Raw genomic sequence first — 26863 nt, forward strand, 5'->3', positions numbered from 1 at the left:
TTCAAACTAAATCAAAACTGTTAAGTGTTGGGGTCCATTAAAATGAGAAAAATCCTAGAATGTTCTCCTCAAAAAACCACCTCCTCTCGACTGAACAAAGAAAGACATCAACATTTTGGATGACATGGTGGTGAGTAAATTATGTTTTTTTTTTTAAGAAAATGGACTAATCCTTTAAGTTAGTTGGTTGTTGATAGTAATGAATTAGTTTCTTTGTATCAGTTAATGTTATGACTAAAGAATAAGCGTAGGACACACTTGTCATGCAAAGGTTTAACACGGCTAAATGTTATTTATGGACTTGTATTATTTGCCCTTTTGTGGTTTAGGATTTACAGAATTTAAAAACTAGTTCTTATTTTTGTTATTACTAACCCCCGATCTCCTTTATTTGTTAAAATATACATTTTTAAATGTATTTAATACATTTCTTCTCATTTGCAACTCATCAAAACTAGCATAACACAAATGTAACTACACTCTTAGAACAAATGTGTTTAAAACACACTAAATGCGTTGTCCCAGAATTCACCCATCGCTGTGTTATTATTGAAACAACACATTTTGTGTTACTTTTAACACAACATGTGTTATATTTTAACACAAAATCAACAGAAAATGACACATAATGTGTTAAAATGACACATAATGTGTTAAAAGCTTACCACACAATGATGTGTAAAAAATGAACACATCCTTTCTAAGAGTGTATATGGAATTTATGTGACTAAAATCCAAAACTGTCTCTCTTATTATCTTCAGTGTAGTCACCGACCAGAAATGTCACACCCTGAGATGCCTTTTAAGTTAACACTAATGAATGAAGGAACTCACATCTATTATGGACTCATTGTTCAGTCTAACTTATTCATTTCAAAATAATTTGAGGCATAATTTTTGTTTTTATAATGAAAGAAACTAATATGCTGTCAGTATTATATATTTTCCGACAGAATAATTTCACATAGCCTATTTTTCTAATTATTTGTATTGTAGTTTTTGTCCTCAGATGTTTGGGGTATTTTCAGGGGTCAGTTGTCATGGCAGCCACGGAGCGCGCTCGAGAGTACGTGTGTTTGTGTGTGTGTGTGTGTGTGTGTGTGTGTGTGTGTGTGTGTTGGGGCGGCTCCGGTTTCAAACAGAGCTCCCATCTTTACGGACCACAGTACCAGACAGTAGAATCCGCGGCTCGTGTAAGTGTTTCTTTCATTATTTTTGTGATGGCGGCTCTTTGATGATCTTCACATCTGATACATTGTAACTATCGCGCGTCGGTCGCATTCAAACCGCATACCACCGCCGCCGCGAGCGATGGCGCGCATCACAGTCGCGTCGCGTGTCGTTGTTTAGTTTCTGCCCTTGAGAAAACTTTTCCCGTCGATTTTCCTCACATCAACCTGTTGATCCTCACTGCTCGACGGGGAAAGCGGATTTTATTCCCGGGAGCAGCAGCAGAGGCCTGTGTGGACGATAAACACAGAGATCCGCGCGAGCTGTGAGTAACGGGACACGCGATGATAACACTCATAATTATTTCAACATACAGACTGAACTAACAGTAAGACTAAAACTTTATACTCAGACTCTACAACATCATCTGTACAGATCTTACGACTTAAGAAGAGTTTTAGCAAACAATGTTTTGTACCGCTGTTGTTTTAAGACATTGCAACTTTTCCGTAGCCTACTTAAATTGTCGTGGGAACTTTATAACAAGTTAGTTATTTAGTCGACTAGTTTGTATGTAAAAATGTAATTGTTTATCTCGGATACAAATGTCTACGTTCCTCCGCTGTGGTGTCTTTGCATTTAGGGAAGGTTTCTCAGAAGTTAGTGTGTAGGCTACTTTGTTACCAAGGAGACAACAGTGTCACTGAAGAGCATGCGGGAAATATGAGACACGAGCATCACATATATCATTTACAGTTTGTCATTTTTAGTCAGGCTGTAATTTTATCAAGTATGGAAAATAGTATTCAAATATATTTAAAAGTACCAATTGTTCTCTGATATCTATAGAAGGTATGTGGCTTTATTAAGTGCAAAAATGATCCAGAGACTGTTTTTCATGTCCATTTACAACCATAAAATGTGTCCTTTGAATGAAATGATCTATTATTATCTTATTTGAAAGAGTCATGAATAATAATGTTGAGCTCTGATCTGTTTCTCCTTCAGTAGCTCTCTCTGGGTGTGTAAACAGATCTTATGTTTGAGTCTGTATCAGATTTTGAGGAATAATCAATTGTTTGGAAATTGTTAATGGACATTTCCGAGTGGTAAGTGTGTGTTTTTTTTTTCAGTATGGACCTGCAAAACGTAACTGTAACGTCAATAGTAGAACTTCAGTCTAAACATTAGCATACAGCATTAACTAGCATATAGCAGCAGTCACAACTTAGCATTGTAACAACATTGTAATTAATATATAATTTAATATTGGGACGTACATCTCAAATAAGATCACAGATGGTGTTATGTTGAGATTGGCCTGTTGTCCAGCTGTCTTTTTCATGGATGTGGTTTTGATGATATGTCATTACCATGTACAGAACTTTTATTATTCATCTATGCCTACATAAATACAGTTTTCTATTCTACGGCACCGTTAACTTTTATGTATTTAGGGTAGGGGAGAGCAGGGCTCAACCCAATGCATTTAGGTTTTGGATCAGTCAGCTATCAACACATCTTTTCATCCATCCACTCTTGACCAAAGCATCCTTAATTTATGGATTGATACATATGGATAGATATTGTTGAAGGGTCACACAATTCTGACAAATAAATCTAAACTGTCCTTTTCTTCCCAGATATTGTATTTGCAGTTATCATTTTGATAAATTAAATTTGTTTTCATTATCATTGTACACTTGACGCTTAATTGTAACACTGTGTTACTGTACAACCCAATTTCAAGGCAATTTGTGGTATAGTCACAAAATATTTGATTTATTTATTTGTATTGATGGACACGATTTTCTGCTTTTTTTACGTGTCATTGAGCACAAATGTCTTTTTCATGTCACTCAGCACGAATTTCTATTCTATTAGAAGGACTTTCTACATTTCAGACATCTGAACCCCAAATCTAACCCCAATCCCAAGCGACAATGCTTTAAAAATAGACAAAAACAATAAATAAAATGACATGAAAAAGAAAGTTGTGCAAAACTATGGGACATGAAAAACTATTTATAGAAATTCATGCCGAGTAACACGAAAAATAAACATTCATGCTCAATGACACAAATAAAGCAGAATATGTCCATTAACACGAATAAATGAAAAAAAAATATTTCATGACTATACAACAAAATGCCTTGAGGTAAGGATGCACCATATCAAACCCCACTTAAAGTGTTTTATATCCTGAAAGCCAGGCCAAAAACGGTTCATAGTTGAATAAACTATGTTTGCAAGACTCATTCTGGGGTGATTGTAGAAGAGGTCAGAGATATGTTATTCACCAGTCATTATCAGTAAGTCTCAGTGTGAGTTTATCAGCAGTGAGTTTATCATGACTAGCTGAGAGTTTTAATCTTTACCAGATTGTCAAATCCAAACGTTTCCGGCAGCTGCTGTGGGTGAGAGAAATGCATTTAATATACAGAGAAATGTCAGACGCATCTGTGTTACTTTACACTGTGATTTTACTGCATTGCTTTAATTACTGCGAGCATTGAATATTGTAAATGCAGTTTTTAATAGTTTAATCTAAATGCTTCTATGAAACAATACAAATGCATCTAACTGCATTATAATGCATTACAGTTTGTATGTTAAAATGACACTGTTACTGTATTATAGGGGTAAATAAAAACTCTTGTGGTACTATTGTCTTGTAGTAAATGGTTGATGTCTCTAATGTAACGGCTTTGACTAGTTAAAAGTTTTGTGTAATGTAATGATGTAAAAAACCTAGTATGGCATCTAGTAGTCAGGAATATTCTTCAGTTTCACTTCTGAACTTTATTTCAGGACGATATGTAGTATTTGTCTTAAAGAAAGAGGGTATTTGCTCCTTGCGTGGTGGGGGAGGTAACAAGACGATGTTAATCCTGACGTAAGAGCATTACAGAGACAACAGTAAAGATAAAGGATTGAAGGCATTGAGTCGAGTGGACAGTGTGACGCCTAACACACGGACCACTCTGTTTTTTTTATGTGTTAAAGGATCACTGCACCTTCATAAAAAAATCCAGATAATTTACTCACCCCCATGTCATTCAAGATGTTTATGTTTTTCATTGTTCAGTCGAATAAATATATATATATATATATGATATATATATATATATATATATATATATATATATATATATATATATATATATATATATTTTTTTTTTTTTTTTTGAGGGAAGCATTCCAGGATTTTTCTCCATATAGTGGACTTAAGTGGACCTCAACAGTTTCAATGCAGTTTCAAAGGGCTCTAAACGATCCCAAACGAGGCATAAGGGTCTTGTCTGGCGAACGATCGTCGTTTTCACCAAGAATAAAAAAAAGTACTTTTGGACCACGATTTCTCGTCTTGCACTGGCCGTGTGGTGCGCCAGCCGACCTTACGTATTACGTAATGATGTGGTAAGTTCATGTGTTACATAAGTACACACTTGTGGACCATTTTAAACAATAAACTGACACAAAAACAATTAATATGATTACACATTCAACAACAACATCTGAATGCTCCTCTTTCTCCACACTTATAAGCACTGGAGCAGTTTCACATGCGTCATGCGTAAGGTCATGCTGGCGCATCACACGGCTAGTGCAAGACGAGAAGTTGTGATTTAAAAGTTTATGTTTTTTTTTTGGAGAAAATGACGATGGTTTGGCTAGATAAGACCCTTATGTCTTGGTTGGAATCGTTTAGGGTCATTTAAAGCTGCATTGAAGCTGTAAACTGTTGGAGTCCACTATATGGAGAAAAATCCTGAATTTTTTTTCCTTAATATTTTTTTATTTCTTCTCAACTAAACAAAGAAAGACATAAACATCTCGGAAGACATGGGGGTGAGTACCAGATTTTATGAAAGTGGAGTAATCCTTTAATAATAAATGGCTAATAAAAAAATGATTTTCCAGATTGATGTAAAATCTGATGTAAAAAGCATTCATCGACTGGGAGTCGGACAGACCAAGGCTTTGGCTTTATCTGACCCTGCTCTTATCTTATCTAATGCTCACATCCTTGAGATTTGAGATCAATGGTGTATAACATGCTGAGTGTCTATATAGTCACAGAGGTCAAAACAGCACTGAGGAGAAACATCTTTTTAATTCAAGTGCCCTGTGATCTAGTTTTGATAAACATCCCCACAGTTCAGCGGAAAATAAAAATAGTCATTAAACAGTTTAAAGTGACTACATGTCTCGAGCATCTAAAGGTCAAAAGAAACCACAAACTTATTTAGTAAATTTGTTGATTTCAGGAACGGTGCAGCGAGGACCAGGTTATGAAGCAAGGCAACAGAGGGAGGACAGAAATAGAAGATGATTGAAACAATGGGTGAGTTTATAATGGTTTGTTATGAATGTGAATGTTTACATGGGTTTGTGGGTAATTGGTTTTGAATGGAAGAGGGTTCGTGTTCTTCTGTGGAACAGAACGCAAGAGTAAAACAAGAGGCCATCCGGGGGGACAGTCACAGTTTTTCTGCATGTGTCTCTGAGAGCCCACGGAGACGTGTTTAGCTGTGTGCGTATACATTTTGTATCGCATCGGCATTTTGCATTAAGGTAGCTAAATCTTCTGCTTCTTTGCAACTATTGTGAGCAACAAATGATTATGGAAAACAACGAGGGCTGTGTCTCAATCTGATCCCAAGGTGGTGAATCATGATATTGTGAATGCAGGTTTGGGCACTGGTGAGGACCCAATATCTAACTTCACATTGGGACACTTTTCACTTATTATTTTCCTGTGACGTGACTGCTTAAGCATGCTGTGCATTTTTATTGTAGCACTTCCATCTGTCAAACAACACTCGGTTCAAGTGAACATTTTTTGGGGGGGGTTATAATGTTTCCAGCCGTGCTGAAAACACATTCTCATGGTGTACTGTTAGCGCAGATTGATACTTTTTCACAACCTTGAGTGATCAAGAGAGAATATATTGCTTTATTGTTCTGCCCCAAACCAACGTGTCATCACTGATATCAGTTGCCTCCCCTTGCAAATAGCGCACTAACTCTGAGTCTGCTGGACGTTTGCGTTCACACAAATTTTAAGACATCTCGCATATTTTTCATAGTTTGTGATGTGCACAACACCGCGTGTCGCACTTAACCACAGCCAGGGTTTGACATTAACACTTGCCAACCCGCGGTGTGGCGGGTAGATTTCAGCAGCTAAATACATGATATGACCTGTAGTAATATACCAGCTGATATATTGTCTTAATTTGGGTGTTTAATTTGCATTTCCAAGGGTTTAAATCTAGGTAAATCAAGTAATTTTAGAATGACAAAGCCAACTTTACTCATATAAAATGTATTTTTCCAACAACAGAATTGTGGCCAGTGAAAACTACTTTTTCTAGTAACTTAGAAAAACCACTAGCCACTTTGTCTGGTGAGCAAAAAAGTCAAATCTTGAATCCAACATATTACCAGTAGAGTCCCACAGAGACCATTATAGTTTTCATTTAAACCAATACAACTCTTAGTATAACCATTTAGGCTTTGTTTACATTAATGCGTTTACCTTTTAAAACGCATTACTTTTTCCATGTTTATGCCTTTCATTTACATTACGCCACCGTTTTCGACCCTCATAAACTGAGTCGTTCGTAAATGCCGCAGACCCTGTTTTAGTTTGAGAAATCCGGGGTTGCGCTGCAGTGTAAATGAACCTAAACGGAGTCTTATGTAAACGAACCGCTGATGTTAACGTGACAGCGCATCATTTTCAAAGAAAAATTACTTTTATTCAGGTAAATGGAGGTTTGCAAAGGAGGTTTTAAAATAGTAAACATCTACCTACCAGCTTTTATAAACCAGTCCTTCCAGAAAAACACAGAGTTTTTTTGTGATTGTTGCGGGCAAAAATCCTCGATTTTGCGGCACGTTTTCTTAAAAAATGCGATGGACTATGCGGGATATTTATGCCATTTATGCGATGGAATTGCGGGACGTTGCGAAACTGGCGGAACTTGCACAGACTGCGGAAACTTGCAAAAGCTGCAGTGATGTTCACGTCACAATCACGTCAGTTCATAACGTTCCCATGGCAATAGAGGACACTGCTGCGGTTTTGCAAAGTAAATGCAAAATTTTTCAACTTTCTGCTAATATATATGTGACTTTTGCTACGAAAATGCGGAGATTATGAAATCATGCAAGCCCCGCATATTTTGTGCACGGAAATATGTAATTAATGCGGCAAAAGTGCGTCGTATTTGGAAAAATGCAGCCCCGCATAAATATGCGGACGTCGGCTGATTATGCAATATATCGCGCGATCGCACAATCGCATTTTTCTGGAGGGACTGCTAAACGCTATATCAGATTGTTTTAACATGTATCCTTATAGATAATGTCTGTTTTATATTTATGTTTGAGTATTGTTGGGTTTGAATGGACTCTATGCACGGCGGTGATTGACGTATTTCCGGTGAAATCTCAGGATGCTGGACTACTTCCGCCAGTCATAGAGCTCAATGATATTCAGGAACGTTGGTTGCCAAAATAGCCAAAATAACACTGCAAATTTTGTTGATGCTTGTTTAATTTACATAGAAATAACTTATACTTCACATTTAATACCATAATGACATTTAAACGTATGAAAGTATATTTTTATAGACGTGAGAACCGAACTTCTAGCCACCACTGGTGTGTGTCATAGTGTTTACAGCATTAGACTCAAGCATGACAACTTCTACACTGCTACCCTGTATCTGCATTAACACTAGTTTTAGATAGAAATTGCACTGATAACAGTGCTATTCATCTGTTGTTGATATACTTATGATTTTTGTATAATTGTTATCATCAGTACTTGCGAAGATAACATCTGTGGTTATACAAGCAAAATGTTAGAACAGTAAAAAACGTGTATTTTGCGCATTTATGTATGCTTTATTAATAACAAATGCAAAAGACAAATAGAAAATTCATATCAATGACAACAAGAATAACTTCATAGAAAAATAAAACACACACACAACAAACTAAATACACGGGGTATTAAAATAAACAAACAGCACAAAAAAATAAACAAATAATGGAATAGATTTCTTAAATGGACTTTACCGTAGTCAATAGTTCTTTTTGCGTTGTTATTTATATCCTATAAATTTCCAAGATATAACTCAAAAATATCCAAGTAAAAATTTTTTGACAATCGACGTGAATATACAAAAAAAAGGTATTAAATGTCACATTTAATATCAGTCCTGCTGCAGTTCGTGTTGCTTTTTCCTCATATAGCAGTGAGATTTCATTTACGTCTTTTAATTTACCTGACACTTTAAGATAACATTACAAAGACATTAATCCTGAATCATAAAAACAGCACAATGTAAGCTCTGCTAGTATGATGAGCACATCATAATGATTACAGAGATAAGACGACTTGCAACCTTTCTCGAGTTTGCACATCTGGACAATTCTTCACACATCACAGGTTGTAAATTTGGGTAAATCCAGCAAACAACGAGTACATTTAGCGATTCTGCCATCACTCCGCTTTAAATCTCCCGTACCGGAAACTGAAGAGCAGCCTTGAGTCAAACGCGGAAGTTAAGCGTGCATAGAGTCCATATTGTTGTAATGTTGTTTATGTTTTGTTTAAATTTAGTTAGCTTACGAAAGATAGACTGTAATTTTAAACGCCATATAGGGTGTTGTAAAGGCCAATATGAAGGGAGAACTGTAATGGGTCAGACATTTTTTTTGAGTTTAATGTAAGTTTTGTTTGCTACTTTAAAATGAATTTCGTTTCATATAATTTGTCTCTTAATTTTAATCGATGTTTTGTTGATAAGTTTTGTGAATATAAATGAATAAAAACAATAAAATCAACGTCATATTTATTGAATGCTCGTTTAGCCGATTGCGCTTTTTGCTGTTTCTGTGTGTCTAGCGGAGGACGTGCATGGACCTCGCACACTTTTAAAAATTAACATCATATTAATTTTTAATACTTTAGCCGGCCACGCTTTTTTGTCTGAGAATGTGTGTGAGGGAACACACACACACACTGAACAGCGACAGGTAGGGGAAGATAAGTAATTTGGTGTTTTTCTGAAGAATACAGTCAGTTCGTACGAAAATTTTCAAATGGACTGTAGATCATAAATATGAACTGCGAACAATAACTATTCTAAATATAACAGCGTGAATTAGCTGAAGAGGAACTCCCAACATTAAAGCAATAAGCATTTCTGTAGGCTAAAGCTATTCACCTCTTATTATGTTTGATTGAAGTTTGCATTTGCTGAAATTAATTTTTGCTTCAAGTTCGCTACTGTTTAGTAATGTTCACTTGAATGCTTCCTTTTTAAATCATAAAGACCTTTCTGTTTGGTTTATAACATCAACATTAACTTATTAATGATATTAATATGTTGTGTGGGGAGCTAGAACAATATAAGACTTTCCCAAACATATTTTTATAGGTTCAAAAATAGTGTCTGTTGTAGTTGCCAGCAAAGGATCCAGGTATGAATGTTTGTCAATATCGCACACCCCTAGGCTGCATAAATGCGCAAAGGTAAGCTATTATTTGAGTAATAAGTTATTTTACACTTTTATGCACATGCCCAGTTATGTGATTGGTCATGTTTTATGCGTTTATGGTCGTGTATAGTGTGGATGAAGATTCTTTTTAAAATGGCAGTATAAAAGAGGATCTTTTTAAAATGCCGTTTTAAAACGCAAATGCTCTAATGTAAACAGGGCGTTAATCCTTAAGTTCTGTGATGGTTTCAGCAGAGTTCAAGTTGTGAATGTACGTAGTTGATGAACGACACCTGTAGACTGGAAACGCCATTGGAAAAACGTTTCATGCGAAAAGCTTTAGCATAATTTGTCTGCAGATGCTATTTAGTTTGATATGTTGATCTTTAATGCAGCAACATTGTCATTTGTATAGTAATTGTTACAAAACGTTTTTACTTTTTTGACTTCAGTACACCAGAAACGACATCTCCAGAAAGAAAGATTTTTGTGCAAAAGTTGTAGAGATGTTGTAATGCTGTTTAGAGTTAATGGTTTTGCGAAGAGTTGTAATACTCTTATACGCATTGGTTTAGTCACAGACTGTCTGTATGGAAATGACCGACTCACACAGATTCACACAATCCTGGAGGGCCCTAAAATCTCCTCAGCAGGAACATAACATCTGGGTTTCCATTCAGCGGATTCTGGAGCTTAGTCAGGTGTTATCCAGGGATGACTAGACAAACCATAGCTTCTGAACACACAACAACAACTCAATCCTCCTTTATAATGCATCCACACATTGCTTAATATTCTGATGCTTTCTGAGAAAGGCCATATGTTCATGTGCGTGTTTAATTTACATTTTGTTGACAGATAATCTCTCATCATTCATGAGGTAAAAAACATCTTACACCTGCAGTAGTTTGTCGTTCAAAGGTTTCTTAAAGATTGATGATTGTGTGTGTTTATGTGTGTGGCAGATACCCAGCGTTGTCTGCAGGCGTTGGAGAGGTTACAATCTCGTCTGAAAGAAAAGGGGCCAGATGTTCCTGCCGAGGAGAAACTAAATCTTCTGAAAACGGTCCTGCAGAGTCCTCTGTTTCACCGAATCCTCACCCTACAGAAATCAGTACAGCATCTGAGAGAGGTAAGAAACATCACACTACTGCTAAAACTACACTACCCATGATGCAATTGTTTTGGGCAGGACTATCTTTTTATATATTTTTTATATTATGAATAGTTGAATTTACCTACCCAGTCTCACAAAGTTTTGTGATATAGTCACGTATTTTTTAAATTCTTTTTTCGTGCTATTATCACGAAATTTCGTGTTTTTTCGTGATCGTATAACGAATTCCTGTTTATGTGTGATTATTACGTATTGGTTACTCGACTGTTTTGTCCTATTTTTAAACCATTGTCGCTTCGGTTTAGGGTTAGATTTGGTGCTTGCATTAGAATGTCACTTTATATATTGATCTATACTATTTTTTCTGATTTATTTTTATATATGTCGCCTGGCGTTAGGGTTAGAGTTGGTTTGGTTATTGATGTCATTTTATGTAAATCTAACCCTAAACCGAAGCGACAATGGTTTAAAAATAGGACAAAACAGTCGAGTAACCAATACGTGATAATCACACGAAAACAGGAATTCGTTATACGATCACGAAAAAACACGAAAAAAGAATCAAAAAAGAATCAAAAAAGAATCAAAACGAAATTTCGTGAGACTGGGCTGGAATTTACATACTTCACCTTATCCTAACCATGGTTTGGTTAATCACACCCTGGCTGGCTTGCAGAGGTGGGCTCAGTGTATAAACTAATGATGGGCGATTTTGAAACATTGCTTTATGAAGCTTCGAAACATTTACAAATCTTTTTTTTCAGTGGTTCGTAGCGTGTTTCAAACTGGCCAAGTCACGTGATTTTAGCGAACGAGGCTTCATTACGTCGTAACTGTTTCGAAACGTGTAGAAAATCCAATGGTTCACCAATAGGGGGAGTTGATCACAAATGACCAGTGTGTAATATGGTTGGGTGAACTCGGGTCGGTTCATAAAGTTCATAAAACCTTCATCCTTCTCAGTGGCGTCTCATGACTGCTCATCTGAGGGGTGCAAATTCAAAATAAGCGAAATATATGTATGTTTATATATGAAGGATAAAGGCGGAGTGCACAATGTTTGAAAGCCAATGTTGATATTTGAAATCACCTTAACATACACGCCTATACCCCAATAGAATCTGGACCTTCTTTTGATAGACCCGCCCCACACATACGCAACTCCGGCAAGGATGTCAGTTAGTAGACCCGCCCCTTACTGCTGATTGGCTACAAGTGTGTTTTGGTAATCGGCCCGACTCCCTTTTCCAAAGCGTTTTTCAAACATTGTGCACTTTAAACCTAAATATTATTTCAAATTCAAAAATATAATTACCGGTAAGCTTTACTTTCTAAATATATTTTTGGCCAGCAATTTATTTTTGTTACATAATATTTTATATTGTGAACAGTATGCCGATTTTATGAACGTTCAAACAACCTACTACAATATTTCCCACAATGCATTGCAACGCACTTTTCTTGAAATAATAACTGGATGCCACTTGTTGCTCAACACTACTGTTCAAAAACTATATTCTTGTGTAATGTTTCACAAACTGCCCATATTTTAGTCAAACATATACAGTAGTCATTATTCATGGGGTAGTTCAAGACATGCTGTAGTTATACTACTTTGTTTATTAGCTTATAAACCACTAAGTGTGTTTAGACTGAGAAAGCTGTGTTAGTTGGGCAGATTTAGGGGCTTTATTGGATTTAATTTCTATTTGTGACCTGGAGAGTTTCATACTGGCAGCCAGTCTGTCTGAAGTATGTGAACTATGCAGAGGAGTTAGGAACAGAGATTATAAAACCTCTACCAGCAGCTCTCTCTCTCTCTCTCTCTCTCTCTCTCTCTCTCTCTCTCTCCAGTCAAATACTTATGAACCACACAGCATAACACTGTTAATGTCTCATGTCAGTTTAAAGGCAGAAACTAAGTATTTTTACATTGCTTGTGTGTGGTTATATGCAGTTGTTGATGTTTTCTGAGTGATTTTTAGTGTGTTACTATGCAGGTTTTTGGGTGTATGGTATGATGTTTTGGTTTGTGATGTCAGCCCTATACGGACACCTTTACTTGGTTACTTGGCAGAATATATATTTGTGTGTGTTCCATGGTCTGTTTGAAGTCTTGATTTTGGAGGGTATGGAATAAAATTGTTTAATGCACAGTAACTGATTGAAAAACCCATTTATTTTAATCCATTTTGTCAAATACTGTTTTATAATAAAGCAATAAGCCCCAAGAAGCAGTGGGTTACAGTGCATTTTATAACAGCTAAGGGGCGTTGTTAGGCACGACGCGAAGCGGAGTTATAAAATGCACTGTAACCCCACTGCTTCGTGGGGGTTATTGCGTTTATAAAACGGTTACTTCATATGCATAACGTTAGCGGGATTTTATAAAATAAAACACAAATAAGTTGTAATATTAGTACAAATATTAGTCTTCCGCCAAACAAAGTAGTTCCTCAGAATCAAGTGTGACTGAAACAGAGCGCAGTTCCCAACCATATTTTTAGGTTATGACGGCATTTGGATGTCTGGTTAACATTACAACCGACTGTGGTAGAAAAGTCTGGGTGCGTATTTGGCATTGTGTTGAGCTGCGCAGAACGGTGTATGACATACACAGATAATCGCTAAAATGATAGCAAAACACTTAATGTTGCTTAATGTTATGAAGCTTGTGCTTTGACTGGATGTGTTTTAAAGCGCACTGTTATTGTCCACATACACAATGGGAGTTAAAATTTTCAGTAACGTTACATAACTTAGTTTAAGTCTTGCATTTGTGCAGATAGATGCATGTTGTATAATACATTTATGTTGTATATAATTAAAATTACGTAGAGTGTGTCATATAGAAAGCGCATCAAGTTTGTGTTTATTAACCCTTTGGTTTCTTTTCTTCACGCAGCTTTTCCTGTTAGAGGTTTTTGTTAAAAACATTTAATTAATTCATTATCTAGTATGTGTTAAATTTTCTGTCAAAGTTTCTTAAAAATTAAGTTTTATGTGAGTGTTTTAAAAAAAATATATTTTACATTTCACCATGACGTGTACCTGCCCCCAGCTAATCGAGTACTCGTTTTTTAGATCTATGGATTAATCGAAATGAAAAAAAAGACATACATGCACATCCCTAATGCGTAATCGGTAATCTTACGACCAACAAGACAAAACATAAAAGGGACCAACAAAGATTGCATAAATAATAAGATGAAAGATAAATGATAAGTGATTCTAATAGTGACAATAAGTCATAATAGAAAATAAAACCATAAAGGAAATATTACATTTTAAATGATAATTGATGAATAAAAACACATAAAATGATTAAATGAATAATTTGACAAAAACGTAAAAAAATGGATTTATCTCATTTTGCAACGAAACTCTTCATATATATATATATAAAAGAGGGTAAATAACAAAATTTACAGTATCCAATACGCTGACCCAATTTACATTTTACAATATTTTACAGTCTATCCATGAGTTACCAGCCTCTTTACTCAATGCCTTTACAAATCAAATTCCTCCATTTTAAGAAATTGTACAAAAGGACTCCATATCTCCTTAACAGTTTTATAATTATCTTTTAGAATGTAACATACTTTTTCCATTGACATGGTTGATGCCATTTCTTTAAGCCAGCGTCTTATGTCAGGAGCATTGATGCATTTCCAATGATAAGAAATAAGCTGTTTAGCTTGTAATAAGCACATTTCCAAAAAACGATATTCATTTTTTAAAAGTTTAACTTACAAATGAAATATAAAAGTCAAGGGTGCTAAAGATATTTGAATGTCAAAAATTTTCTCTGCCATGACCTTGACATCTTTCCAGAATTGCTGTTAATAGTCGTACTCACAAATACAATGAAAAAGATGCCCTTAGCGTTATACACTTTTGACACACACAGGTCATGAATAGTACTGATAAATTTGTGCAAAATTACTGGAGTTACATAGGTCCGCAATTTCAATCGTGCACTCATTGTTTGAATCTGAGTTTCTTTACTTGCCTCCTTCCAATCACTTATTTCAGTGTCCTCATTAACATCCATTCTCCAAGCCTGTAATTTTGTATCCGCCAGTTCTTGTGAACCAAGTTCACTATGCCATAAAGCAAAGATATTAATCCTTTACCTGACACTTCCTTTTCTAGAATGAACAAAGGTGGTATATTAGGGCCGCTACTTTGTAATTGCAAATATTTGTAAAAAAAAATCCTGCTACATAATACTTATTGACAATGTCCTCAAATGTTATTCATCCTCATGTTGTTTTAAATATGTATGAATTTATTTTTTCTAATGAACACAGAAGTATTTTTTCCTACTATGGAATTCAATGGTTACAATCAGCTGTGTGTTTACCATCATTTATCAAAATATCTTCTTTTGTGTTCATCAGAAAAAAGAAATACATACAGGTTTACAACAACATGAGGATTAGGAAATCATTACAGAATTTGTATCTTTGTGGTGAAAAATGTAAGTTGTCTATAACTTGGTAAATGACCATGGAATAAGCGGGATAATCAATGGCCTGCCGTGCATTAAAGGATTTTAAATGCACTTCGCGACGGGTGGTTATTTGCCTCTGTGTCGTGCAGTTAAAATCTCTTAATGCTCGGCAGGCCGTTGATTGTTACTTGCATATCTTATCTTTGTAAAACAACACAGCTTTTTACATATCTGCAAGTACACTCTTAGCATCAGACAGTCAAGCATTATAATATATATATATACAGCCGCAGAAAAAATTAAGAGGCTACTTTAGTTTTAATCATTAATTTTAGCTGTATTGTGACCATTTCAGTTCAGTGTCTGTTGAAAGTCCCTCAACAGCAAATGTAAAATACTTGACCCATGACAAGACCCATGAAAGATGTGACTAAAAATCTGGGTCCCCCCCAAAAAATCTAAAATACACATAAAAATCTGAAAACACTGCATCTTTTTAGTTATTTTGACCATGTTTTTCACATTCCAATTTTCAGTAAATAAATGCTAATAGAATCATCATTTTTATTTCGAATTTGGCAGAATTGTTGTTGGAAGATGACAGAATGAAACAAAAATTATAATTTTACTTAACACATACCTATAGATAGTAAATCTAGAAAAACTGAAAGGAAACATTAAAAAGGTCTCTTAATTTTTTCCATGTCTATGTATATGATTTTATAAGAAGCAATGATATAACTTTTTAAAAACTAGTAATAGTAACCATGAATGAATGCATCAATTTTAATTGGACTTATTATTGTTGCATTAAGTTAAAGTGGTTTAAAACATGTTTCTCAATATGCGTTCCTCAGCGATTTTGCGTCCTCGTGTTCTCGCTCTACGTCATTGTTAGCCGTCGAAGTTCAATTCCAATTCTCAAGAACGCAAGTACAGAGGACGCATGAAAATACCCGGATGTGTTCTTGATATCGAGGATGCATCAAGTGCAGACTTGCACGCTGAAAGCGCTTTACGTCCCAGAAGTCATTGCAGCAAAACAATGGCAGAGGAAGAAAGTGCTACGCACAACACACAGCGTGCAAGAGTGAGATGCTGGTTAAACTTTAAGTAACTTTTAAAACTTTAAGTAAATTTTAAGTACTAAATACATAAAAAACGCAAATTTAATATTTAAATGTATGTTTTATTGGCAGAGAAAAACTAATCTTAATTGAGTTTCTTATTTTAGATTATATTATTATTTCCTGACAAGGTATCTGAAATATTTACGTATTTGCCATTACAAAAGACATAATAAAAAAAAAAAAGTATATAATAAGGCAGATATTGGTATGCTTGTCACTTTATGAATGTTGCGATGTTGCGATCCCATTTTTCACAAGTCTATTCTTTGCGTTCTTGAAATTGAGAAACAACCTTAGTATAGAGCAATTCAATTCAATTTTATTTATATAGCGCTTTTCACAATTGTTAATTGTAATGTATGTACATGTATGGGAGAACACAGAAAATCAATAGATAATATAAGATGTAAAATATTGCGGCTAAGGATAAACCGTACAAGTGAACGTAGTAATATTGTAACGTATACAGTAAAGTGCTAAGTTAAGCCAAAGTTGGCTGACTCTCCCGGGGACGAAAAACCCCTAGGAGAAAACCCAGTGGGAAAACTCCTAGAAGGACAAAAAACCCTTGGGAGAAATTAATATATATTTATATATATATAAACACGGTACTGATAGGAAGCGGGTAAGCGGATTAAACTGGTTCAGCCGGTGGTCGTTGGACGTGCATCGGCTGGGCATCAGTAGATCAGTGGTGTGATATAGTAATATATAATCATAGTAATATAATCAAATGTTTTTAAACAAACAGGCTTTAAAAAAAAAAGGTGAACGAGTCTCTATTAGTATATGCAATTTTCTACCGCAAGTTTCTGCAGGTGTTTGTGCAAAGTGTTTTTAAAAAAGTTAAATGGGATGTTTGCAAGGTGTGGGACGCACAGACAACAAATGACCCATCATCAATTTCACCATTCAATTTACCAGTTCAGTGTAAATTCAGAGGAATTTTACTCTCGTCACCTGTTGAAAAGGTTTTTCTGACTGTGTAGTTTATTGGAAGGTGATTTCCTTGTGCAGGTTTGCTAAAGGTCATGTTGAGGATGATAAAATCAATAAAATACTGTCTTTATAACTGTCTTCTGTTCTTAGGATGGTTTGATATGATGCAGATGTTTCATGGTTAAAGTTATCTCAGCCTGGAAGCCACCGCTGAATACTTAATACATAATGTTTATAGCTCACGTGGGTTAAAGATAGGAATGTCAACACATTCCCCTAGTTTAGAAATACTTGCCAGGCAATGCAACAGTCATTCATTAAACCATGCAGTATATTAATATAAAACTATATGGGGTTTTTTAGTGCTTTGTTGTGCAGTTTTTATTGTAATCTTTTTTACAGCATCTGTTTTGTGGTGTTGTTGCTAGTTGGGGGCTTAGATTACTTGCAGGATATAACTTTTGTGTCATGCAAATTTTTTGCTTTTCGAGTTGAATATTTTTAACTTGCGCGAAGACGCGCCTTAAAGCGAATAGCTTGTGTTTTCGTGGCAATAGCGCCGCCCAATTCACGCCATGTGCATGGCCCCACAGGGCTCCAGACTGCCACCAAAATTTGAGAGTGTGCCACTGAATTTGACATTCAGTCGCACATGTCCGACCAGTAAATTTGACCTTTTTTTGTGATTTGACACTGAATTTTAAACAGCACATTGTACTTTCTGCATCAATCATCAAAGTATTTATTTGTAATACAGTGGAAACTAGTGGAAATGTGATTATTTGGTTAGCATGTTGATATATGGTGTGTGCCCCTAAATTTTCTGGTTGCGCCCCTAAAATGTTCAGTTTGGGGCCACTGTGCTCCTATTGAAAAAAGTAAGCCTGGAGCTCTCCCCCATGTGAGGTTGCATCTCTTCGCGTTTTTGCATTGACTTTTTGTATGTAATCTACTCGTGCAAATCGCGGAATTTGTGTTTTGTTTGCACCCCATAAAAGTTTATTTCTTATGGGGCAGACACACCAAGCGCTAGGGTTTAATCCCGAGAAACGGGATTCCCGGGAAATCTTATCAAGACTATTTCCCGATTCCCGGGAAAAGTTATGACGGGAAACGGGAAATTTATATATATTTTTTTATATAAACGTGCGCTAGATTAGATTTGCAGCTGGCTTTTTCAATGACCACTAAGCCAGCCTCAGAGAAAATGAAAGACGGTGACTTCATGAGCATTCTAAACAAAGAGTTTTCCCTCTTCGAAGCCACCAAAAGGAGACCACCACACCTGCAACAGCTGTTTGATGCTCTTAGCACTATATCTGTGGAGGCGGAGAGAGCGTTCTCTATTTGCGGCCAATTTGTTACAAAAATACGAAACCGCCTGAGTCCATCGACGCTCTCTGCTTTTTAAAAGCACATTTCCAATAAAATAAAATAAATGAAGGGCAAGGTGAGAAATAAAAATGGTTTGAAATGCAATGCTGATGTTGTGAGTGACACTTTCGCTTGTAATTGCCCTATTGCAGCAGTGTTACTGTTTATGCGTTTGTTTTAGTTTTTAAATTATTATTTCAATTCTGTTTTACCCTAGGCATGGCTCTCTCTTAAATATTTCCGTGCACATTTACACATTTCTATGGGTCGTTTGCTTTTATTCAGTTAAAATTGTTTTATGTTTAAAAGAAAAATATACCTGCCCTAATAAAGAAATTGTTGCCTAACTTGTAAGTGACAGTTTTGCGCGAAATTGCCCTATTGCGGCAGTGTTACTGTTTGTGTTTATGCTTTTGTTTTAGTTTTTTAAATTATTATTTAAATTCAGTTTTAGTCTACATAGGCATGGCCCTGTCTTTAATTATTGCCGTGCACAGTTGCATTTTTCTGTGGGTCGTTTGCTTTTATTCAGTTAAAATTGTTTTATGTTTAAAAGAAAAATATACCTGCCCTAATAAAGAAATTGTTGCTTAACTTGTAAGTGGCAGTTTTGCGCGAAATTGCCCTATTGCGGCAGTGTTACTGTTTGTGTTTATGCTTTTGTTTTAGTTTTTAAAATATTATTTAAATTCAGTTTTAGTCTACATAGGCATGGCCCTGTCTTTAATTATTGCCGTGCACAGTTGCATTTTTCTGTGGGTCCTTTGCTTTTATTTAGGGTAGTCAAAACTTGTAGCCTATATTTATTTAAAAGAGAAATATACCTGCCCTAATAAATAAATTGTTGCTTAACTTTCGAGTGATTATTCCTCAGTTATTCTTAATTATAGTTTTATAATTTTAAAGATTTTCAGAAGTCACAGACAATCCACCTGGCATTTCGCTACGGCAGGCTGTCACGCACGCAGCTCACTTGATCCGCAGCAGAATTGATCATTGCAAAAAACGTTGTTGATATGGACATAAACTGTGTTTCTTGCCCTAATAATGATACAAATAATATAAAACATGTTGGGAACGCATATTTGAATGATATTGATACATTACTTGTGCAAAAAAAAAAAAACAGCTATTTCCCGGGATTCCCGGGAAATGGGTCGTCTTTTCCCGGGATTTGATTTGATCTAATTTTCGGGAAAAATATTAAACCCTACCAAGCGCGAAGCGTGTATTTGCATCACCACGTTACTCGCACAATACTCGGTCCATTAGGTTTGGAAATCTCCGCAACACTTTGCCCTTCAAAAATGCTCTTTTGGAAACCTACTGGTGATTTCACAGTATAAGTATAAGTATATACAGTATAAGTTTAAAACAACTGGATTAAGTCATTTTCCTTAATTTTTTTAAAACTTAGTCCTCTTAGCCAACACAACTAAAGACTTATCCTGCGTATACACCAAACGCGTTCCTTAATCTAGATTACTTGCGGGATTTAATTTAGTGTCATGCAAATTTTTCGCTTGAGTTGAATATTTGCACGAAGACGTGTTTCAGGCGAGTAGCTCGTGTTTTCGCAGCAATTGCGCCGCCCAATTCGCGTCATTCGTATCGCCCTCCACGAGTTTGCGTCTATTCGCATCTTTACATTGACTTTGTATGCAATCTACTTTTGCAAATTGTTGAATTCGAGTTTAGTGTGTACACTGAATTAAAGGCATAGTTTACCCAAAAATAAAAATTATTTCATCATTTACTCACTTTTTTATTTTTTCTTACTATGGACGTAAATAGGGCTCATGATCATTTGGTTACAAACATTTCTCAAAATATCTTCCTTTGTCTTGATCAGAACAAAGAAATGTGTTCAGGTTTGCAACACCATGAGCCTGAGTAAATGATGACTATTTTTTCATTTTTGGGTGAACTATCACTTTAAGCAGAGATTTCTGCCTCTAGATGTCTCCACACATAAAACTGCACATATCTTGTTTATGCCAACCTGTGGGTCTGGCTTTGTCTTTGTTACTATGGTTACCAGAATGAGTATGAGAGAAAGAGACGGAGGGGGAGAGAGAGAGAGAGAGAGAGGTAAGTGGAGCGGAAGTAATTTCTAAAATGTGGTACTTCAGCGAACTGAAGGCCTAATCCTCTTAGACAGTCAGACTAACACACATATATGAGCTCTCTCTCTCTCTCTTGCTCACAGAGTTTATGGTTTAGTGCACATTCAGCAGACGAGAGCACGGCTCTTAATCTCAAGGGCCTCTGGGAGACATTTATGAACATTAATATTTACAGCAGTAAATTGAAACGGGACCTTTTATCCACAGGAGGGCCGTACACAACCTGTGTCACCCAGACTCGGCCCAAAACAGCAGCAGACGGTTTTTAAATAAATGAGCAACGTGAGATATATTAACTCATATTAGTTCAGTGTGTATATCATTCTGATTTAAAACGTATTAAACGGAGCACAGAACTCACGGTTTTGGATCAGCAAAAAAAGGGGTGGGGAAAAATAAAACAAGAACATATAAATAAAAGAACAAAGTTACAAATAAAGTGTAAAAGCAGTATTCAGGAACAAAAATAGATAAATGAATAGCACTGTCTATGTATAAATTAATCTTTTAAATGTATTAATATTTTTAATCCTTACAACAGTGATTTTCTATTTGTCTTCTAATAAACATTAATGACACAGATATATAAGCAGGTTTATTGGACTACTTAAAGGAAAACATCACCGATTTCCAACATTTTACTATGTTCTTAACTCAACTTAGACGAATTGTACAGCGCATTGTGATTGTGTTAGCATTTAGCCTAGCCCCATTCATTCCTATGGCTCCAAACAGAGATGAATTTAGAAGCCACCAAACACTTCCATGTTTTCCCTATTCAAAGACTCGTACATAAAATAGTTACACGAGTAAGTATGGTGACACGAGTAAGTACACTCTAAAAAACGTTGGGTTAAAATTAACCCAACTTGGGTTGTTTTGCAACCCAACGCTGGGTTAAATATGGACCAACCCAACGCTGGGTTATTTTAACCCAACAAGTTGGGTTGTACAATCAACCCAACTCGTTGGGTTAATTTTTTTTAACCCATCTGTTGGGTAGAAATAACTTTTTGTTGGGTTGAAACAACCCAATGTTTGGTTAATGTGTTTAAAGCTGAAATTTTGGTGGTTTAAATTGCTTTCATACCTTTCATTGTGGTGTCTATAAATAACAATGCATAGATTTAATTGAAAAAGCATATTTATTGCACATGAACAATAAAAGAGTACATAGCCCTACACAAACAATCAACTTTCTGATAAAAAATATATTAGTATTATATCTCACAATCTAAAATGACAGATACCCAGTTAACATTACAATTAGATCAAGTAAAAAGTTGTACAAGTAAGGGATAATGTATTGGCAGCATGTCATCACAGGAAAAAGCCCCAACAGTTTCTTCAGGACAAATGTCACGAACACATTGGTTTAATCATTTGTAAATTTAATGTCGGATATGTAATTAATAGACATTGATAATTAATTTTTGTGTAATATTAAACTGTACCTGCCAAAATGATTTGCAGCGTCTGAGTTTTTAGTTTTGAGCAGTAGTAGAATGTCACGACTGGCCAATCAGAATCTAGCATTTTAGAGAACCGTGTAATAAGAAATGGTTAATGTAACCATAGTTGCCAAGTCCGCTTATAATACGCGACTTTGGGCTTCTTATTTTAGCAAGTTGCGTTAAAAAATCACGGGTTGCGGTTTTTTGGGCTTATTTAAAAGGTTGCATGTTATGAAAATCTGTTTTCTTTACATTTATGGTTGGCGTTTTCTCAATATCCAATACATTGATTGACACTGTGTGCTCATACAGTAAGTGCTGTGGAGTAATTTGTGAAAAAATCCCACCGAATTCGCCCCTTCTCCCCCTCATTGGAGAAAAGTCACATTCACTGCGCAGGCAGCGCGCTCGCGAGAGCTAATAACTCCGCGAAACTGTAATTTAAACTAACATTAGTCTGTTATGATAGTTAAGAGGAGACAGCTGAGTAGATGTGTAATGGATGGACACCTTTTGTAAAAAATGTAATTTTTACCATGTTTTGTAATGTATGAATGCATATGTAATATATAACACAAGTAGTCTACTAATACTAAAAGAAGATACATATGGTTAAAATGTATTTTATTAAGCTAAATATGTTACAGCTCCCATTAATGCTCTTATCTTTATCTCCTGTGTAGAAGATTTTGCTAAATAACGTGTTTATCCTTTTGGAGAGGTTTCCGTTTAACATGTTGCAGGCTCATTTTTTGGTATTAAATAATAAATTATAATGCTGAAACTAAATAATATTATATTGGGCTTGTTTTGGGCTTGTTTTTGAAGCTGAAGTCGCGTATTTGTCTCGCGAGAGTTGGCAACTGTGAATGTAACACATAAGATCAACACAAAGTTGCACAAACAGTCAATATATGATCAACATGAGTTATCACCTTAGCATGACAAATAACTACACAGACTTCTTATAGAAAGGGATTCCGTTCTTGGGAGTTTGTAAACAACAGTCTTCAAAAACACCCACACTGATGTCCACTGCTTAGTAAAATTAATGTCCAAAACATTAAAAAAAGTTTAAAACATGTCAACATCACCAAGGAGGGTGTATTGCTGGAGTGACTGTCTGTCAAAAACAACGAAGGCTTGATGGCAGAGATCGTCATCTTCCAATCCAAGGACAAATGGGAATGGTTTTGTCACCTCAGCCTCTCAGAAGAATTACCATGTTGGTCCCAACCTGTTGAAAACAGACAAAACACTTGTTAGAATGCAGGGCAGGCAAAGACTCTAAGTGCATGATGCAGCATTATTATACAAAACCAAACAATTCATATTTCATACACAGAAATGTAGCATCTAGTTTAATTGTCATGAAATGTATACATTTCTGTTTTATTTCAATAACCTTGCAATATACACTGTTCATGGCAATAACTCACATTCACAGTAATTTCAGATTCTGCCACGTCGCTCTACCTGGCAGTAAGCCCAATTTTTAGATTTCGCAACAACCTGCATACTTGCCCTTATAGCCAACACTTTATTAGCATATATTATGTAAACACAGGGCTGGACATTAAAGGAATAGTCTAATCATTTTCAATATTAAACTATGTTATTACCTTAACTAAGAAGAGTTGATACATCCCTCTATCATCTGTGTGCGTGCACGTAAGCGCTGGAGCGCGCTGCGACGCTACGATAGCATTTAGCTTAGCCCCATTCATTCAATGGTACCATTTAGAGATAAAGTTAGAAGTGACCAAACACATCAACGTTTTTCCTATTTAAGACGAGTAGTTATACGAGCAAGTTTGGTGGTACAAAACAAAACGCAGCGCCCCTCTAAGCGGATTTAAAAGAGGAACTATATTTTATGGCGTAATAGCACTTTTGGGAGTACTTCGACTCGGCGCAGTAACACCCTCCCTCTCCCATTATGAGAGGGAGAAAGGGAGAACTTTTCAGGCGTTGATGTGTTTGGTCACCTCCAACTCCATCTCTGATTGGCACCATTGAATGAATGGGTCTAAGCTAAATGCTATCGAAGTGTCGCAGCGCGCTCCAGCGCTTACGTGCACGCACACAGATGATAGAGGGATGCACCAACCATTCCCAGCCAAGGCAATAAAGTTCAATACTGAAAATGAGTAGACTATTCCCCCAACGTTTGTCCCTAAAGTTAATGTTTTAAAGTTGCGAGTAAAAGACAATTTTTCTTGTCCGAGTTTTAACTCTATTCCTACTTGTAAACATGTCTTCTTGCTAGTTCACAAACAAAATATTAAATGTTTTAGGTTGCTTGCAAAGCAAAGTGTGCAATACTTCCATTACTTACATAGATTTAAGATTTTCTTCCCACTTTTGTAGACAGGAGTTGTAATATCATCATTGGGTTCTGTAGAGAAAAATGTTTAGGTTAAATTAGTAACTTTACTGTCATAATACTCAGCAAACAACTATTGTATTCCCAAATGTACCTGGAGGTGATTTGTTGATGCTCCTGGTTCTTGGCTGGGAAGTTGCAGGATTCTGTCTGTAAAATGCAGTGCCCAAGTTTTAAATAGCTTTTCGGCATGGTCAGGAAATAACACAGAGAAGTCTTATGAACTCTGAAAATGACAAATCATGCATTCATTTTCAATAAAACTTTAATGTAAATTCATGCGATAATGAATGCTATATGGGCTAGCTTGTCAGTGAACTACGGCTGCGTGTAGTAAATGGTGCTTCACCTGTTTTCAGATGATAGCAATTTACTTCTAATCACAGAACCGGCTTTACCGATGAGATGGGCTTGACAATTTTATACAATTAAAGAGATAGTTGGGCCAAAAATGATTTTAAACCCATGATTACTCACCTCCAAGCCATCCAAGATGCATATGTCCATCATTTTTCAGACTAACACATTTTCAGTTATTTTAGAAAATGTTTTAGATCTTTCAGTTAATCAAATGTAAAGTTATGGGGTCCACTCCTTCAAGTCCAAAAATATTTGCACCCACCCTTCACAAAATAAATCTCCACGATAATAAACAAAGGCCTTCTGAGGGTAATCCGTGCAGTGTTGTTGTAGAAATATAACAAAAATAACTAGCTTCTGCTAATGGCGCCATCTTGGTCGCGTCCGCATTCAAGATGAGAGCTGTCCTGAATACAGAGGAGTCTAAGATGGCGGTATTACTGGAAGCTAGTTATTTTTGTTTATAAAGTTTAAATATAGATATTTCTACAAAAAAACGGCACGGATTACCCTCAGAAGACCTTTGTTTATCATCGTGGAGCCATTTGGATTTCTTTTGTGAAGGATGGATAAACATTTTTTGGACGTGAAGGAGTGGACCCTGTAACATTACATTTGATTAACTGAAAGATCTAAGACATTTTCTAAAATATCTCAAAATGTGTTCGTCTAAAAAATGATGGACATATGCATCTCGAATGGCTTGGGGGTGAGTAAATCATGAGTTTAATATAACTTTTGGGTGAACTATTCCTTTAATCGTGCAACCTTATAGCGCTTTTCCATTGCATAGTACCCCACGGTTTGGTTTAGTTTGGGTCGGGTCAGCTTACTTTTGGGAGCTTTTCCATTGGGATCACTTCGTAGTACCCGATACTTTTTTTCGTACCACCTCGGTTGGGGTTCCAAGCGACCTGAGCTGATACCAAACGTGACGCGAAAACACTGTAGATCACTGATTGGTCTGATAGAATCGTCATGTCATCGCTATAATGTAAAAGATTAGCTTTACCTCAATGCTAGCTTGCGATGCCTCGAGCAAACATGTTGTCATCTGCTCTGCTATAAGTTTCCAAACTCCCATTTAGCGATGAAAAACATCCACATGTTGAGAATCCGGGACACCATAACAGTTTTTTCCAGACTTGCAGTTTGTGGCGGAACATTTGCGACGAGCACGTCAGCATTATATATGCTTAAATGCAACCTAAATGAGGCTCCGCGGAGGTGTTTGTACAGAAACTGTCATGTGAGACAGAGGTATAGTGATAAACGCGATGTGCAAAGATCTGTTTGTGGTGGTCAATTTTAATTTTGTGGCGGACTGATAAATAAATAAATGAATGGGAATGTACAAGACGCTCTTACTTGTATGATGTCACAGCAGACAGCGCAAATATAACGACACGCCTATAATCCCTCCCACTGCGAAGTGATACTAAACTCAATGGAAAAGCTAACCAAGCCAAAGTGAGGTGAGCTGACCCGACCCAAACTAAACTAAACCGTGGGGTACTATGCAATGGAAAAGCGCCATTACATACCACTTTTGAAAATGACATACTCACAGCAAAATAAGCAGGTATTCTTAATAAAGAAATGCTTTGATATGCCTCATTGTATTATCAACATATCACTTTAAATAATAAAAAAACAAGTGCATTTTCATGTTACCTGTAAAGAACTTTGTAAAGGCTGGTATCAGAACCTCAAAGTGACATTGTTTTAGCTTCTCCAGGAAAAAAATATCCATCTTTTATCCATCAGGGTCTGAGGAAAAGAGCCAAAACTGTGATTTAAGTGGGCATCATCAAAAACATTTGAA

At 36.0% G+C, this 26863-nt stretch overlaps 1 protein-coding gene across 6 annotated transcripts in view; it reads left to right on the forward strand.

Moving 5' to 3' along the window:
* Window positions 1–1058: 1058 nt before the first annotated feature.
* LOC129416151 (multiple PDZ domain protein) overlaps window positions 1059–26863 on the forward strand; it is a 76571-nt gene continuing 50766 nt past the window's right edge. For 5 of the 6 annotated variants that reach the window (XM_073858875.1, XM_073858880.1, XM_073858879.1 and 2 more), the window contains exons 1-3: window positions 1059–1193; window positions 5442–5518; window positions 10659–10825. In XM_073858875.1, the coding sequence (XP_073714976.1) occupies window positions 5503–5518; window positions 10659–10825 (183 nt within the window). In that variant the 5' untranslated portion in view covers window positions 1059–1193; window positions 5442–5502. Of the gene's footprint in view, window positions 1194–1228; window positions 1496–5441; window positions 5519–10658; window positions 10826–26863 lie in introns of those variants that run through there. The other variant, XM_073858876.1, reaches the window with a different exon arrangement.

The sequence above is a fragment of the Misgurnus anguillicaudatus genome, chromosome 21 (genome assembly GCF_027580225.2).
Source record: "Misgurnus anguillicaudatus chromosome 21, ASM2758022v2, whole genome shotgun sequence".
In the NCBI taxonomy this organism is placed as follows: Eukaryota; Metazoa; Chordata; class Actinopteri; order Cypriniformes; family Cobitidae; genus Misgurnus; species Misgurnus anguillicaudatus.